The sequence below is a fragment of the Sus scrofa genome, chromosome 1 (genome assembly GCF_054392235.1).
Source record: "Sus scrofa isolate SSC_HxYL_T2T_F1_AM1 chromosome 1, Sscrofa_HxYL_maternal_Yorkshire_Landrace_v2.0, whole genome shotgun sequence".
NCBI lineage: Eukaryota > Metazoa > Chordata > Mammalia > Artiodactyla > Suidae > Sus > Sus scrofa.
Window position 1 is genome coordinate 178,418 of NC_139383.1, and position 18,467 is coordinate 196,884.

General features: G+C 48.8%; 1 protein-coding gene across 27 annotated transcripts in view; it reads right to left on the bottom strand.

Moving 5' to 3' along the window:
* FAM120B (family with sequence similarity 120 member B) overlaps positions 1-18,467 on the bottom strand; it is a 65,645-nt gene that overhangs the window by 25,285 nt on the left and 21,893 nt on the right. For 11 of the 27 annotated variants that reach the window (XR_014839037.1, XR_014839038.1, XR_014839097.1 and 8 more), the window contains 3 exons: positions 13,890-13,991; positions 4,982-5,154; positions 941-1,033 (listed from right to left, as the gene is read on the bottom strand). Coding sequence is in view for 15 of the 27 variants with exons in the window: in XM_021085520.2 (XP_020941179.2) it covers positions 941-1,033; positions 4,982-5,154; positions 13,890-13,991 (368 nt within the window). In the remaining 12 variants the exon portion in view is untranslated. Of the gene's footprint in view, positions 1-940; positions 1,034-4,981; positions 5,155-6,939; positions 7,182-10,668; positions 11,932-13,499; positions 16,013-17,145; positions 17,329-18,467 lie in introns of those variants that run through there. The other 16 variants (XR_014839049.1, XM_021085510.2, XM_021085507.2 and 13 more) reach the window with 7 other exon arrangements.

Here is an 18,467-nt window from a genome sequence, read left to right on the forward strand (position 1 = left end):
AAATGATGTAGCAAAACTGCAAACACAATGTCACTGTTTAACTGGACTGCTGTGAGAAGCAGTATGTGAATTAAACTCAGTGTGTTCGAGTTCTGAGATTAGATGAAAAGGTGGTTTATAAATGAAATTTATTCTTTTTTTTTTTTTTCACTAGAAAGACAAGTAAACACTAATTCAATTAACTGAAAGCTAAGGATAAAACTCATGATCATTATCCAAAGACGTTTACAAGGAAGGTCTTAAGTGTCCATCACAGCTGACCGGGCCCTGCCGTTTCCCATAGGAAATAACTATCGGCTCCAAAAGCACGTGGCCACAGAGAAGCGCTGCTCGTTAAGCTGTGAATGGGCCATTTTGTGAAATTAAAGGAATGAGCAAACACTCATGAATGGCAGGGTCTGAATAAACAACACGGGATGTGGACGTCAGGATGAAGCGTCATCTCCGCCGTCAAGCGTTCTTTCCCGCACAACTGGCCGGCCAGGCGCTGGCGGATGACACGAGGGAGGGCCCGCCGGCGGGGACACTGTGTCCTGGGGGACCGGGCCCACGGACAGAGCACGCAGGACAGCATGGGCATGGGCCAAACTACCAACAACCAGGAAAATGCACAGACAGCTACCTTTTCCTAAAGTTAGTAAGGCTTACAAAGGAGCAAATAAGCTGTTCTCGTCAGGTTACGAGCCCATGGAGACAGGCTTAGGCACTGCAGGTTCCCCAGACTGGAGGGAGGCCGCGCTGTGATCCAGCCAGGCCCACCCTTCGGCTTTCACCACCCTAGCAGGGCTCTGGGTGCACCACAGCACCGCATCATGAAAACATCCTGTCTGAAGAGCCCGTCCCATCTTTTCCGTGAAACGTCAACCCAGTTTTCAAAGAGGCTGGCCAGTGTGCTGCCCCTCTGCCTGGGCGGGCTAGCCCAAGAAGGGACAGTTGGTACCTCCAGGTCCACAAGCTGAACAGTGGGCTTTCCTTGGAGGCACAGGGCCTGGGCAATGAAGGCGTGCAGATCCTCCAGGCAAAGGGTGTCCACCTGCAAGGGAGAGAGAGCAGCGTCAGCCCCGGAAAGACTAGCTCTCTGACCAAACACAGGCACACTGACACGTGCTCCCCGGCACGCACACACAGGCCCTGGACGGCAGAAGAGACACCAGTGAGCTGGGTCTTTTCTTCCACTGTCCACAGTCCCCAGGGTAAAAACCTCCATGACACCCAGGGCCAAGCTGGCCAGGGGCCTGGTTACTCACTAGGAAGGCAGAATGCTCCAAACAGCTGGAGGAATTCTGAGCTACGGTCAAGTCTGAATCTTGGAGCATTCTTTGACAAAAATTTCCAGGGCTGAGAGTTCACGGGTTTGCAGATGATAAGACTCACAGCGAGCCTGAGCCACAAAATCAGAGCTGGGATAAACACCCGCCCTCGCCAGCCCCAGAGGCCAACTTGTGTCCTCGGATCCCAGTTTAAAGGAAATTGGGATTCCCAAAATACGAGTCCCCCCCACATCCTTTGTGGAAGCAGAAAGGCTAACCAAAGTGTGAGCGAGAAGCAAGGAGAGACAGTCCTGGAGAACGAGACGGACCATGGAAATGAGGAAGGGGCGGAGAGCAAAGACAGCGCCAGGCCTGTGCCAGTCCAGCCCTGGCCACGGTAGCACCTCTGCTACTCCTCACAGGATGGCGAGGCTCAGCCCCCAAGTGCTGCCGGTGAATAAAAGCGCGATGGCAACCACTTGCTAAATGATTCCACTGCTGTCGCGGGGGAAGGCATTCTAAGGCAAGTAAACATTTTAGGGAAAAAAAACCAGGAAAATAACAAACCTAAGGTGAGCCATATCGATTCTTCCTAGAAGGTAAAAATGGCTAATAGGCTTATTCCTGATAAAAACTGCTCCCACCCTAAAAGGAAGACTGTTCACTGGGGACTCCAGCTTCCCTGACCACAGCTGCTGCACCCTTCCTGGGGGTGGGGGGACGCAGAGTGCTGCTGGATCCAAGCTCATCTATGCTGGTCCTGTCACCATCCGAGCCCATATTTACTCCGAAGCAGTCGCTCCTCTGTATAAATGACTTCAGGAAAAACAAGACATCTATAGAAGTGCAGCCCTCACAACCAAGAAGACAGACCAAGCACAGTATATTTTAAGTTCATAAACCCTCATCTCGCTCTGTTTAGACAGGTTTGTTGCATATACTTGGTGCTACTTCTTGCCATTAGCAACTTTTAAAGGAATCTGATTTTTTTTGGGGGGGGGCGTGTTCATGGCATGTAGAAGTTCCCAGGCCAGGGATCAAACATGTGCCACAGCAGAGACAATGCTGGATCCTTAACCACTAGGCCACCAGGGAATTCCAAAGGGGACTATTTTAAAAGACCGACTTTTGAGAAAAGAGTAATTATGTCAAGTCATATTTTTTCAGTAAACCTATTTCATGCTCTGCCACCATCTTTGTAGTTAACAAATCTAAAACATCAAAGGCAAGACTCTCAGTAACACCGATTTTTTTAGTTAGGGTTTCACAGAATAGATATGATTATTATAAAGTACTTGCTCTACTGCAGATTATGAAAGACATGTACATTTTCTATGATGCAAACTCATCCTTCCAGAAAATGTTCTCAGATAAGCCTCTACTAGGAAGTGCTGTTCTTTTAACTTGAAGGCGGCATTAAATGAGAGGGTTTTGCTCCCCTGCAGGTTTAGGGCACTGAACGTGTGCATTCATCCCATACTGCACATCCAACATCTACTTCAGGCTTAATTATATAAAAGCACAGTAGTTTTAACATTTTACCTTTTTAGCCTTCTTAATCCTGAGAGAATAGTTAGCCCTGTAAATAACAACACAATAACTTTTAACCAAAAGGACAACACTGATGTGTCCATTTGCTGTTTTCTGGTTTAAAAAGTTTCAAACTGAACGCATCCTTTAAAGTCAAACCAACCTTGAGTCCATCTCATGCTGACCTATATGAAGCAGATTTTGATTTAAACGGTAATTACTAGCAGAAAGAAGGCAAAAGGAGAAATTTTCCTCTTGATGCTTGTCTTGCTTCAGGTTTATACAAATGTGTGTGAAGTAAAGCAATTGTTCTGTTTTGGGGTCTTTTCTGTTGGGAGTGTGGCTGACAGTCATTTGCACAGCGGACAAGGAAGCAGTGCTGGACTGAGCGACTGTGAACAGGCTCAAGAACCCTCTCTCCTGCTGGAAAAACAATGCAAAATGCAGTCCCAGGAATGCTAACTCCCGGCATCACACACAGTACTGAGAAGAAAAACACTTCTTTTTCTTGATGAGAACATTCAGCTTTTGGTTGTCTGCCACTTCCCAGTGCCCACTGCGGCTCAACCTCAGCCACCTACAGATTAATGAACAACGGACAGAAAGTATTAACTGATGTTACACGCATATTTAATAGTTAAGACTAAGGAAATGTATTTTTACTGTTAAATATTAAATAAGCCTTCCATCCTTTATTAATTTATACTTTGCTGAGGCTGGTGCAAATAAAGGAAAGTTCTACTCAAGACAAAACTAAAAATTAAACTGGTGCATGGAGACCAACGAGAAAGCAGTAACATGTCTGAGAAGTATTTAACCACAGTGCGTTTGTACAAGAGGTAAAACGCAGAACTAGCTGTAACATGGCAGAGGACTGGGAGAAAGGACAAAATCCATACACGAGTCCCTTGAAACGTGATTCTACTGCAAGGGTTTCTCAATGACAATCAATAATTCAGGGTGAATTCAGGTCTGAAAAACAGAAATATAATTTTCTATTCCAAGCAAACAAAAACTTAACGGTTATGCTAAAGCAAGAGAAGACCCATCACATTCAGAGATGAGCGGGGACAAGATGCTGGGGTCAGGAGAATTTACGAGAAGGTCAGATGGCTAGAGAAACAGACACCTGGGGCACTCCCATCATGGCGCAGTGGTTAACGAATCCAACTAGGAACCATGAGGTTGCGGGCTTGATCCCTGGCCTTGCTCAGTGGGTTAAGGATCCGGTGTTGCCGTGAGCTGTGGTGTAGGTCACAGACGCGGCTCAGATCCTGCGTTGCTGTGGCTGTGGTGTAGGCCGGCAGCTACAGCTCTGATTGGACCCCTGGCCTGGGAGCCTCTGTATGCCGAGAGTGTAGCCGGAAAAGACGAAACAAGAAATAGATATCTGCTAGCAAAGGACAGTAGACCCAGGGGAGGGCAGTGGAGGTGGAAGGGACGTAAGCCTTTCCTCAGCTGAGACGCGCCAGTATCGTCATTTATGTGGAAACTAGCAGAAGGTGAGTCTTTTCAGTGGTCTTTGTAAGCATCACACGCAAACCACTCAGACGTATGAATGAGGACGTGGTGCCACACCCCTGTGTGTGGCCGCGGCCCTCGGTCAGCAGGTGAGGAGGGTTGACGGTGACAACCGCAGTGGCGGGCTTCCACTTTGTGCTTTCTACACAGGCATCCCCAGTACCTCAGGGAGGTAACCCCCTGCTCAGACTGGAAAACGAAGCCAAGTGCTCAGTAAACATTTGCCAGATGAATGAAGGCCTGTGACCTAGGAAAGCTGAAGTCATCAGTCCAGAAGCACAGGGCTACCGAGGAAAAGCTGGCACTCCCGCCAGGTCAGCCAGGCTGCAGTGCTGGACCTTCTCACCATGACAAGAAAGCCACCGCCAGCAACAACCAGCCAGACAGGGACACGAGAACACCCCCATCCAAAAAGCTTGGCACACATGAGCCACGTGCCACAGGGCTCCCGCAGCTCCCTGATGCCTCGGACCTCTCCTCCTTGGGTGCAGAGCCCACCTCTGCGTCCGGCAGCAGAAAGGGCTTCTCGAATGTGCACCAGCAGACCCCTCACTGGAATCGTGCGCTCCAAAGGCCTGGTGTCTATGGAATAGACGCTGGGCCACACCCAGGGCACGGCACCCCGAGAGAGGCAAGGGCTGGGGCCGGGGACGAGGCAGTGACAACCAGGGCGGGGTTACCTGCACGAAGAGGTAGATCAAGAGGCAGCACAGGGCCTCAAAGGGGCTCCCAACGGCCTGCAGCTCTTCCCTCGAGGAAGACAGGTCGAAACAGGCCAGGAGTGTGTCCAAGCGCCGGGCCTGCACTCCTGGCTCCTGGCTTAGCCACAGTAGCTTCAAGCTAGGCGTTCCCCCTGTTAAAACAAAAGCCCGTTTGCCATTATTCTTTGCACGAGCTTCTGCAGAAACACCAGACACCGCCGACTTACTGTCTGTCAGTCTGCTCTCTGTTATTTCCTTAGACCAGTGATTGTCACACTTCAGTGTGCAAAAGAACCAAATGCGGAGATTTAAAAAAACACATTTTCCTGGGTTCTGCATGCAGCATTCTGCTTTGCTAGCTGAGCTGCCCGGGAGTCTGCACTGGGGTCAGCAGGGCGCCTATGGGCCCCAGGCTTTGGGAAGCGTATCCCTAGAACCATTAAACAAACAGAAATCCCTAAAATAGTTTCAGCGTTACATTTCTACATTTTATATGGACGTTTAAATTACTAAAATCAAGGAAAAAGAAAACCTCTCACTCATTACCTAAGTCCCAATGAATGGCAGCAGAGTGGGGGAGACAGCAGGCCTGCTCCCCGCGCCCACAGAAGGCCAGCCCTGGGCCGCCAGGGCCACAGGCGCAATTCTCCGCAGCACGTCTGGAAGCACGAGGACAGCTGGAACTACCTGTCCTGTGCTTACTATGGAAAAAAATATCGCTAACCAAATGGTATCAGAATTAAATGACAAAAAAGGAAGTTTTTCCCGTTTTCCTTACGCTTCTCACAATGTCATTTAATATTCTCAGCTGCGTATTTCCCACCATCAGAAGTGAAAGAACCCAGCAAAAGTTGCTTGCGTTTCTGAATTGGCTGAAGTGTTCCTCCCCTACCCCCCATATACTTTTCATTATTTATTAAACTATATTCTCTTGGAAGAAGGAAAATGAAGATAATTGGCAAAAACAAAAAACTATGGCAGAAATTATTAAGGTAGAGATATTACTCAAAGAGAGTCACAGGGCCAGCTATTACTTCTTAGAAACATACTATTCGGGAAAATAATCATTCTGCACGGTTCTGCAAACTGGGCAAACTTGGGTGGAATTCTGCTCATTGTCTGTTCTTGCACAACCCACAGACTAAGAATAATTTTCACATTTTTAAATGGTTGAAAATAGCAAAAGATAAATGATATTTCACAACAGGAGAAACCCGCATGAAGTTCCCACTTCAGTGCCCCTGAATAAAATTTTCCTGCATCACACCGAAAACTCTTGTTCATGTGTGTACTGACCCTTCGCACTTTAAGTGCAGGATGGAACAGCTGCACCGGACACTCTCTTGCCCCTGAAGCCTAAAACATACCCTACCTGACTCTCCAGAAGAGTGTGCCAACCCCAGACCTAAGGAAAGTGATGAATATTCTATTATTTCAATTATTTCAAATGCACTAAATACTAAAACGCTGAAAAACATTTTTCTGACTATAAAAAGTCATGCATTATAAAAATACAGAAACACAGAAAACATAAAGAAAATAAAAGTTGTCTACAATGCTACTGCCCAGTTAAAACCTATGTTAGACTCTGCTCCCATCCTAATGGCACGGCTGAGAGGTCCACTCCCCCTCAAAGTGCACAGACAGTGCAAGCATTTACCCTGAGTTTCACCTGCTTACCTGTAAGAGTTTAACACAAAAAACCCAAAAAGTCCTTGAAACCAAGTGGAAGCGGTAAACTTGGGATTCCCTGAAGACTAGCAGTGGCAGTGTTTGAGACCTGCTATTCATTGCCAGCAGGGACAGAACGGGGGGGGGGGGGGGGGGACGGGCTAGATATGCAGGTGAGGGACCGCCGGGTCAGTCATTGCTGGCCTCCGTCTGGGCCAGGTGGGGGGAAGAACTCCGTGGGGAGACTGTGAGCCACCCCCGCTCACCTGCGCTGCCCAAGTCTGCTTCCGGGTGCCCACACGGAGATCAACGTTGCTGTTTCGGAAAAGCGAGGGAGCGAAGGTCGAGCAAGCAGGACACGACACGAGCTGTGAGGGTCTCCCCAGAAGAGCACTGAAGGCGGAGGAGCCACACGCGCGCTGAGGCAGGGGCACCAGGGGCTGTTCACGGAGGGGAGACCCGGGGCCTCTGGCTGAGCTCTGCTCCATGACGGAGGTTTCTTTGGGGACTGAGAGGAGGCAGCAAGGGGCAGCTGCTAAGACCCTTCCTGCTTTCCGCCCCTCCCATGCACCCAAACGTCCAAACCACGCATTCCACGTGGACTTTGGGGGCACCACGCCCTGGCCATCAGGATGGGTGCTGAAGCCATGAGTGGGAACAAGCAGGGCCGGCTGTCTGCCTCGGGGAGTGTGCCTCCAAGTGACAGTGCCACAGAGGAGCAGGCCCCCAAGGGCAGGAAGCAGAGGGCGTGACCTGGAGGCGGCCGCGAGGAAGTACAGTGACTGGCGAGGGTCTCTGCCCTGAGGCCATGGGAAGAAACCCACGGGCTAACCCAGAAAGGGCACGGTCCGCCTGGAAGACGACTCAGGCTGCAGCAGGCATGGGCTGGAGTCATGGACCCAAGAGCAGGAGACAGGCTGCGGGGAGGCGGACCCCCGGCGTGTGGCTTCTTCACCACCACACAGAAGGTCCCAACAGATGACCCCTGAAAGCAGAGGGGCAGGGGCTGCTGAGCCCCCATGGGTGAAAATCCATGTACTGCTATCTCTGCTCGAAAACAAAGGAACTGATGAGCGACTTGGACAAGGGCAGGAAACCAAGACATGTGGACAGAATCGGGACTCAAACCCCAGTTCCTTCCACCCCACAGACGGGGTTCTCCAACTGAACACACGTTCTCCCCGCTGAGCTCACCCCTCCCCGGCCTGGACTAGAGGGTCAGGTCCCAGCCACTGCTGTGCTGCCCAACGGGCACCGAGAGGGGCTCAGGATGGAGACCAGGACCAGAGGCCCCTCAGATGTAAGATGTCTATTCCAGGAGGGGTTTAACGGACCCAGATTCCTGCATCCTCCCTTACAAAGGAAAGCACTAAAAGCATGAACTTACTTGGGATGTCTGCTCTTTGTGTGCTTAGCCAGCATCTCTGGGGCAGCTTCCTCAGAGCTACTGAGACTGCCTACCAGGCTATAGTCCTGCATAAGGTTTCTGGAAAAACTTACATTCACAATTCATACAATGAAAACACAGAGACTGTATTTACTGAAACACTAAGTGGACCCGAGCATTTCCAGCCTGTGCTGTTCAAGGGTGGAGAACAGTTTAAGGCACGGGCTCTGCAGGGGCTACACAGGGCCTGGCTGGGCACCCAGCGCGACACGCACCAGGGCCTGCCCACGGCAGGAATGAACGGATCCTCAGCCTCCCGAAGGTGTGACACGTACGGGGAAAAAGCTGGTGAACAACTTACAGATTGACAGGTTTTATTTTTCTTTTCGCTTTATCCTTTATCAGATCAACAGTCTAGTGCCATCTGGGAAGCTGCAGAAATGAGAATTCCTGGGTTCCTCTCCAGACCCTCTAAATCAGAAACTCTGGGCGCGGGAGCAAACTATTTCAACATGCCTCCAGGTGATTCAGATGCAGGTCAAGTCTGAGTATCACTCAACATTTTTCGACAAAACAGCCCAGGAAATCACTTGTACTAATGAAAAAAAGAATAACTTACTGATAATAAAAGAAACTGGTTCTTGAGAAGGCCTAATGATATAATAGATTATAGAACACCACCAGAACCATGTCCTCAAAAATCTCTGGATATCAGAGAATTTTAACCCTAAATTCAATCGATAATTTAGTCAAGGAAGATGTAGTGAATGCCCATCTGTGTGTTAACATCCCCACAGCTCTCTCCAGAACTGGAGGGTCTTTAGTGGAAGGGAACATATTCTGAGGCGACTGTCTTTTGAGGCCTCAGATAATATGTCATAGAACGTGGAGACCCTCTGATCCTGCTCCCTAAGGGCCTTGCTCATAAGGCTGTTTCTGCTCCTAAGTGCAGTGGAATGTCAGCTCCTCCCTGGCACACACAGAGACTAACTTCCCAGTTGACGGATCTTCCAGCCTCATTTGAAGCAAGGACCCTGGGTGGGAATTTCTCTACAGGACTATTTAGATCAGGTCTCTTCTGCTAGGAAGTCACCAAGCAAAGTGGTTTTGAAGTCTGCTGCGATAACCTGCAAGGGCCGAGCCCACCAAACACACAGAAAATTGTTAGCAGATTCAGCCTAAAAGAAATATATATATATATATATGTATGTACGTATGTATTTTTGCTTTTCAGGGCCACACCAGCTGCATATGGAGGTTCCCAGGCTAGGGGTAGAATCAGAGCTGCAGCTGCCAGCCTACACCCTACACCACAGCCACAGCAACCGGGATCCTAGCTGTGTCTGCGACCTACACTGTGGCTCACAGCAACGCCAGATCCCCAACCCACTGAGTGAGGCCAGGGATTGAACCTGCATCCTCATGGATACTAGTTGGGTTATTTTCCATTGCACCACAACAGAAACTCCCTAAAAGAAATCTATTTTGATCAGAACTGGAAGGCAGACTGGGACAGTAAGAGTAGCTAACACTACCCTGTGTGGAAGAGAGCTCTGCTCTCCAACACACACACATACACACACACACACAGAGGCACACAGGCACAGACATGCACACACACACAGACATACACATGTGCGGGCACACACACACAGACATATACATGCACAGGCACATATACACACAGAGACACACAGAAGCACACAGGCACACACATACACAGAGGCAGGCACACACGCACAGGCACACACAAACAGGCACAGGTGCACACACACACAAGCACACATGCACAGGCACACACAAACAGGCAAAGGTGCACACACGCACGCACTCACACACAGGCACACATGTCGGTACTCACTCACTGAGCTTGCAGGGATTGAGACCCGGCCAGCAAAGAGCAAGGTAGCCCCTGCACTTCACCCAGAGTCCCATGAGCAGCTGAGATGTTCCAATGAACATTCCAGAGATCTAAGCAAGCAATCTAGTCTGTAGGTCATCAACTACATGCATCTGAAACACATCAGTTTTAACAAACCAAACAACGTCATTTGGCAAAGGTTTTTGTGTGAACTGATGGGCAGCAAAGCCTTGGACTTATCCAGAGAGATGAAGCCCTGGAGGACCGAGCAGAGGGGCAGGAAAGGAGGCCACTTCTGTGAATAACCACTCTGCAGACTGTCTGAGGTGCCTGGGAGGACCCGACCCAGGGCACAGGCTGCTGGACGCCCCTCTAGTAGCAAAGCGATGGTCCTGTGTGTGCTTCTACAGTAGAAACACACGAGAATAAGGACACTCCTACACACCAAGCCACGGCACTTCTGAGTGCTTTCTATATGGAAATAATACAATCACCAGGTTTCAGAGATATCTTATGACTATTTTCCTTGCCTATTCCCAGGGTAATAACCATAAAACTATCCGGCTTGTGTCCACTCTCAGAACATGAGAGGCGACACTTCTGCAAGTTAATATGCATACATCTTATGTCTCAAATTTACTTGTGAAGGTTTTAACTCATAAGCTCAATTTAAGTGAAAATTTATTTACTTAGAGCATTCGGTTTGATAGAGCACCCCTGGCCAAAAGAAAACAAAAAACCGACTACTCGCATTCATACTGAATCTTTACTCTGGTTGGATAAACTTCCGTAACTACTTATAGTAAGCAAACATAGTCATTCAGATACAAATGGAGCAGAATGCACTGGTATCTCAATATACCAAAGTCTACATGGACCAGGATGTCTAATTTCATGCTTGCACAATGGCAGTGTTACACTGCTCCTACCTAATACACTCAAAACAGTGACTGTGGCTATAAAAAGCAGTCAGTGCAAAATTCAACCATTGGCTTGTGATTTAAATGTGTATCTGTAACACATTTATTTGACAAAGCTTCAAGTTATTTCTACAAATGGAGAAAAACAGCACTGAGGTTTTAAAACCCTCGCTCTTGATCCACAGCATGTCGGAGGCTCCAGAGGCTGGTGCGCTGACAGCACCTCCTCAGCAGGTGCACGAGCTCTCACCACAGAGCCATGGAGATAGCTGTTTACCACCCACGGAAACCTCTAAGGCCTGACAGGACTTTTCGAAACATTTTTTAAATCTTTTGGCCACACTCGCGGCATATGGAAGTTCCTGGGCCACGGATCGAACCTGAGCTGCAGCTGCAACCTATGCCACAGCTGTAGCAATGCCAGCTCCTTAACCTCGTGCAACGCAGCAGGAACTCTAAGACTTTCTTGACCTGTATCATCAAGTGTCAAGAGGAAAACCTTCACCAGTTCAAGGAGGAGGAGCTGAAACAAGGAAACCTCACACAGTTGTGTAGCAGACGAGGAAAGGAGACGAATCTGGCCCTTCCCATCGTAGATATGCCCTCCGCTTCATTTCACTTTGAAAACAGTCTTCCAGGATGGTCTGCAAGGCTCTTGGGAATGAAACGTCCTCACGTGGCCAAAAATACTACGCTGATTTCTGAACGGCCTTTAAAAATCATTCTAGAGAGGTGCATTCCCAACTAGACTCAGCCTTCCTAGATGTGTGAAAGCTGATTATGACTGAAAAATGGCTCCATGAAGAGAAAAAAATCACCCCCACTTTGTCTGAAGAAGAGTCTGCAGTTCTGGAGACAAAAGGCTCCTTCACATGCCTGCCTGTTGTGTGGTCCAAGACCCACCCTGCAGAGGCTGGAGCCGGAGTAAGTGACGCGTGTAGAGAATGAACACCCCATGTGGACCCAAGGATCCCGTAAGGGTAGGTCTGGGGAGGAAAGCGGCGTGGCGAGGTACAGTCGTTTTGTGTCATCAGGAACATCATCTTCCATGATCTCGTTGAAAGGTAAGTGAACTGCAATATCTATAATACTATACATGAAATACATATAATGTATCTGAACATGGTACCCCTGTGCCCCCCCACTCTGCACACAAAGACGGGGCACTGGTAGGACATGAGCATGCGAATGAGTTCCCTGAGTAAAATATATCAGTAAGGAAATTTATTTTCCTGCTCCCTGGCTGTTCAATTTTATTTCTTTCCCCTTCCTAATTTTTAGGCAATCTATAATTTTTCCACTTCCTTATATCTCTCTTCCACTTTGTTAAAAAATGTATCTCTGATTTTTATTTCTACCATTTAAGAAAGCAAGCGTTAAATCATATGTGCTGACAGAGGAAAAAGTCTTTTTTTAAAAAAAGGACACTGACCACTACCTTGGGAGACTCGGTGAAAATGTAACATTCACGAGATTAATCTAAGTTCTCTCAGGTATGGTGCCCTAAGGCAACGATCCAACGACAGCTCTGCTGCTGGCCCTGCCTGGAAGGACGGCTCCGACCTGGCAGCAAGGACACCTTGCACCTGGGCTTGAGGGGCCCACGCAAGGCGAGAGTCATGCGATGGCAGCCAGTTTTTAATCCCACATTGTCAGGGCAGTGGAAGCTGCCTGCCACAGGAATCTGCCCATTTTAGTGTAAAAGCCTTTGACACTTCTCATGGATGCAGAAGAGCATTTATATATTACAAACTTATCATTTTGTATTGCTATTAACATACACAGAATCCTTCACCTGACCATCAGCAACAAAAGCTCAAAACCCCATTTCCAGTTTCCTGGCAAAGGAGGGCACATGCCCTCCCTCAGGGTGGGGTACCACGGCTCTTTCTGGACACGCCACCCGCATGGGCTGCAGGTCAGCAGTGCCAAGGAGGATGTGTCCACCAGCCCCAGAAGCCGTCCCTTGGATAACTGAGTGACTTCCAGAGGTTACACACATTGTATGCAGTGGCCTCTAAGATTAACTCACATAATGAGCAGCCAGACATTCTGTCTAATTCAAACCAGGGAAAGAACTAACACAATCCCTTTCCACATTAATTTTGGAAAGATCCTATAAAATGAAAATATTACAAGCCATTTCTGGAAAATCGTTTTGGCTATGTTTCACAAATACTTCTTGTTGTAAAATCGAATGTTGCTTCATCTTAATTTGTTTCCGTGATAAGCACCTTTTCAGGTTTGTGTACATCCCTCACCACCTGAGAGAACAGGGAAGATTCCTCCACTTCTCTTCCTACAGAATTCTACTTATGAAGAAATGTTTTGCAGTAAATTACAGGCTTGAGTGATGGAAAACAATGGTGACTTGAGAGAATTCAACACACATAAGAACAGAGTATGAAAATGCTGTAAGAGTATCTGTTCTCTGAAACAGTAACGAGGACCACTGGGAACAGACGCCAAGCCGCCCCACCTGTCTGTATGGAGACCCCCCCCAGCTAACCTTCCTCAGATCCTAAGAACTCAAAGGAAAGAAGGATTTACTCCAACTGATTTTTAGGAGAACTTTGTTTGTGCTTCCCTCCCATCATGTGTTGTAAGATTTCTCCCTTGAAAAAACTTATTTTTCCAGTGAAAATAACTTTCCTTTACCTCCCTTCCCGGTTCGTCAAATCCACCTTCAGCAGCAGAGACAAGACAAACACGGGCTCAAGCAGAGGATCAGGAACCCACTTTGTCGGAACTCGGCGGGTACCCATGACGGCAACCAGACGCCACATCCTGGGGCCTGGGCTGTGAGGACACGGGGCCACAGGCAGGGGCGCGCGGCCGGGCGACTTGGTGGACTGTCTCCGGGGAAATGTGCACAGTGCCCCTGCCTCTGCTGTTTCAGAACTTTAGACACACTGCTCTTGAGCCCACGAGAGCAACGGCAACGAGCGTAGGTGCTGTTCTGGAAAAGCATGTCCCACAGAGGCCACCCCTGGGCCCGCCTCCCGCAGTGAACCATCAGCGCCCCGTTTAGGTCAAGGTCGTCTGTACCTGGAATGTTCATCTGCAGAGGCCTGACGAGGTCCGGGTGCCTCAGCGGGTTCCCAGAGTACACAAACCACTCCTTGACAGTGGGGCAGGCGCTGGTGTCACCTGCACAAAGACAGCCGCGTGAGTGGACGCGCGCGAGCACCGATGCAGCGCCAGCCAGGGCCAGGCCCGTGCTCTCAGCACAGGGAGTTCCCGCAGCCCAGGCCACTGGCAGACCCGGGGCATCTGGCATGGGTGCCCCACCCTCTGGCCTGAGGGTCATCCACTTATCCCAGCAAGATCGAGAACCTGGGTGAGCGACAATCGGGGCAGAGAGGTCACCACCTAAGTGGCTACTGCAGCGTCCAGCCTCCCTTCCCTGCCACCTTCTCCCTGTCCCAGAAAACCCTTGGGGGAACTGCAGGGACACGACAGGCCTTCCTGTTCTCAAAGTCACCCCTTTATGCAACTGCCGAGGCCTCTGCCGCGTTGGGCAATTCACAGCTGGTAGAAATCGCCTGCAGCAACGGCCTTTCCGTCTGAGGCCAGAGGACGCCTCGCTGCCCAAGCCTGGCGGCCTCCCCTCGTCTTGCGCGTCCTCCGCGACATCTCCCTGAGCCTCGCGGAGCAGCAGCAGGACCGCCGCCACCTGCAGGCCCCGTCCCCCTTGGGGCCTCGCCACCTCCCTTCTGGTACTGGTTGCTGCCCCCTCTTCAGCCACAGCCCCTTCTAAGCCACTCTCCACATAAATGGAGGCTTTGGGGGTTTTGCCTTTTTACAAATGAAAATCTGACCAGGGCAGTCGTTCTAAAGAAGATGCCTTGGCAGCTGCCCAGGGACCCCCTGCACCCACTGCAGTTCCAGGCTTCGTGCTCAGCTTGACCCAGAGCGTGATCTCCCCGTGCCCCCAACTCTGCAGCTCCGGGCCAGGCTTCCACAGCGCATTTCTAACCCATTTCCAGGGGAGCCGAGGCCGCTGTTCCCGGGACCCCAGAGAACCACAGCTCCAGCTCCTGGGTTCTGCTCCACTCGGCCTCGGCCCCCAGTCCCTGTGCTCACCTGGCCTCCCCTTACCTATGCCCCCTCGACCCCCCATCCTGTGAGGACCACTTAGCTAACTCCTCCTCCTCACTCTCAGCTTAGGCACCAGCTCCTCCACTGTGGGCTCAGACGCCTCCCAGCGCCTTCCCCCAGTTCTCTGGCCAGAGGCCCTGAAGGCCTGCATACTTCCTCTAGCTCCCCACCCTGACGTCAGCTCCGGACAGCAAAACCTGTGTCTTCACATAACGCCAGGCTCACAGCGAATGCTCAACTGCAATTCAACTCGGTCTAAATTTCCAAAAAAATTTTTAAAGAGGCAAGAAGGAGTTCCCATCGTGGTGTGGCGCAGCAGAAACAAATTCGACTAGGAACCATTAGGTTATGGGTTCAATCCCTGGCCTCGCTCAGTGGGTTAAGGATCCAGCGTTGCTGTGAGCTGTATGTAGGTCGCAGACACGGCTTGGATCCTGTGTTGCTGTGGCTGTGGTGTAGGCTGGCAGCTGTAGCTCCAATTGGACCCTTAGCCTGGGAACCTCCGTATGCTGCAGGTGCAGCTCTAAAAAGCAAAAAATAAATAAATAAGTGAATAAAATAAAAAAATAAAAAAGAAGGAACATCTGAGGAGTATTCTTATAGTTAAAAAGAAAACCCCTCTCTGCGTAATCCCCTTGGCCTGGGTTTTCATTACATTAAAATATAGCCAAGTGGAGTTCCCACTGTTGCAGCTGGGGCTTGGAGTCGATCCTTGGCCTGGGACATTCTGTGGATACAGCCAAAAAAAAAAAAAAAAAAAAAAAGAAAAAACAAACACGAACAAAATACAGCCAACTGAGTGAATGCTGTCTTAAACCGCTATTTCAGAAAGGAATGAGGTCTCTCATGCCAAAAGACAAACTTTACTAAGTTTTAAAAATTCACACTCAACCACTGCCATTAACCTAGCCTGCCAGCTGACTTCTTGAGAAATCACGAAAACGTTTTAAAAATCTCATTTCAGAGTTCCCGTCGTGGCTCAGTGGTTAGCGACCTGACTAATATCCATGAGGATGTGGGTTCAATCCCTGGCCTCACTCAGTGGGTTAAGGATCCGGCATTGCTGTGAGCTGTGGTGTAGGTCGCAGACACAGCTTGGATACTGCGTTGCTGTGGCTGTGGTGGAGGCTGGCGGCATCAGCTCTGATTCAACCCCTAGCCTGGGAACCTCCATATGCTGCTGGTGCGGCCCTAAAAAGACAAAAGACAAAAAACAAAACAACAACCAAAAAAACAACTCATTTCGTATCGCATGGAAATGACCTTCTTTCATCTGAAACTGTTCATAGCACCAAAGTTGAACGTTAACATCTCCGAGTTTTAATTCTAAACACACACAAAGAATGCGAAGACAGGTTCACGGTGGGAGCTGGCACCTTTACTGAGAAACCCCAGAGACCTTCTACTATTTTCTTTCTCAAGACCCAGGGAAGTCATCTTTTGGACAAATATTCCAAGAGAAATGCCACACAGCGTCAGCTGTTCAGTTCCAATTGAGAAGCAAAGAGCTGCCCATCAAGACAAATTCAACAGGATCAATGAACGAGCATCAGGTTCAATAAACCTGCTTCAGCATCAACGAGGAAGCATCAGGCTCAATGAACGACCATCAGGGCCAATGAACTTGCATCAGGTTCAATGAAAGAACATCAGACTCGGAAAAGAAAACAGGTCCCAAATCTCTCTTTTCTCACAATGTGGACCAGCACCAACACCCAATAATTTCCTCATAATTTAGACCAGCACCGAGAGCAGACTCTCTTTTCTCCATAGTTTAGGCCAGTGAGGGTGAAGTGCATACTAATCACAAAGTATTTCTTAATAAAAGAAAGATTCTGCTTGTAAAGTGGTTCACGCACATCTGATGAGATGGACGAGTGCTCAGGACAAGAATGAACCTGCCACGTGCTTACAGCTATTTATTTACTCAGAGCTTTGACGAGGACTCTTAATTTTCAAGTAACAAGCCAGAGGATAAAAGTTAAATCAGAGCAGCTGCTATCAATGTTCATTCCCTTAATAAAATCTTACCTGAAATTGTGGGGAAGAATACAGGAAAATAGAAAGAAAAAACGAGTATTTTTTGGAGTTCCTGCTGTAGAACAGCGGATTAAGGATCCATCACTGTCTCCACAACACCACATTGATGGTGTGGGTTCGATCCCTGGCCCAGCACAGTGGGTTAAGGATCCAGTGTTGCCACAGCTGTGGCGTAGGTCATACATGTAGCTCAGATTCGATCCCTAGCCTGGGAACTTCCATATACTGCCAATGTGGCCAAAAAAGGGAAAAACCAAAACAAAAAACGAGTATTTTTGCTGAGGTAGAAGACAGGTATTTTCTTTATATTGCTGGTTTAATCTATAATTATGTGTGGCTTTTGTCCTTAAAAAAACAGAAAAGCTGTCCATTTTTTTGGGTATATACTTTTGAAAAAAAAAGTCACCTTTGAGGTCAATCTCTATGATTTGTAAGAACTGATGCCCTGTAGGCACTTTGTAAAGGTGCCACAACTCCCCAGCCGCCCATCACGAGACCATCAGCCTGCTGCAACTCCCATGGGAGAATGACAAGAAAAAAAGGACAATTCACCTTCACCATTAAAAGCTGCCATAAGCACAGCCTTTCTCTGGAGCAGTGAACTAGCGAGGTGGGAGAACAGAACAGAGCCGGCATCTTTCTGAGTTTCTTCTATTTCCTAAAATGTATCAAGTTTCACGGTGATTTAAGCTAATCTTACCATTAGGGAAACTAAAAAAATACAGTTAAAATCATTGGTAAGAATGGGTGCGAAGCCAAGGACGGGCTGAGGACTGGGCGATTTCGGGGTTTCTTCCGCCCTTTTGGCCACAATGCCGTTGAGCTGTCTAAACACCATATATTCAACTATATAAAATATACACAGGAGTGACAGTGACCAACTGCTCCCTGGCAGGCACTCTCCAGCATTCTAGATGAACCAGAGCATCCAACAGATCAGTTACCCACACTTTGCCCATGATTAGGAAGTCTGAGGTACAAAGCCATTAACACAGTGCCTGCCTTCTGGCTCAGAGCTCGTGTCCACAGCTGTGCACCTGCAGGAGCCCTGGCACTGAGAGCTGATGACCAGGGAGTAAAAGGCACCTTCTCCTCTAAACCTCATTCCAAACTTGTGGGCCCCACCTGCCTGTCAGACAGCTGCTCACCTAGTGGGATTTGAGACCATTGCTCTCCTCCCATGTGTGAAATTCAACCATTAATTAGAGCAACCCTCCTCTAAGGAATGCCTTACTATATACAAGTATTGCTGAAAAGGTTACACTTGTATTTTTAGGGAAGTTCTGAAGCTAGGAGTTGAATCAGAACTACAGCTGCCAGCCTACAACACAGCCACAGCAACATCAGATCTGAACCACATCTGCGACCTACACCACAGCTCACGGCAACACCAGACCCTTAACTCACTGAAGCGAGGCCAGGGTGTGGCCAACAAAGAAAAAATCCTCATGGATACTAGTCAGATTCTTAACCCACTGAGCCAAG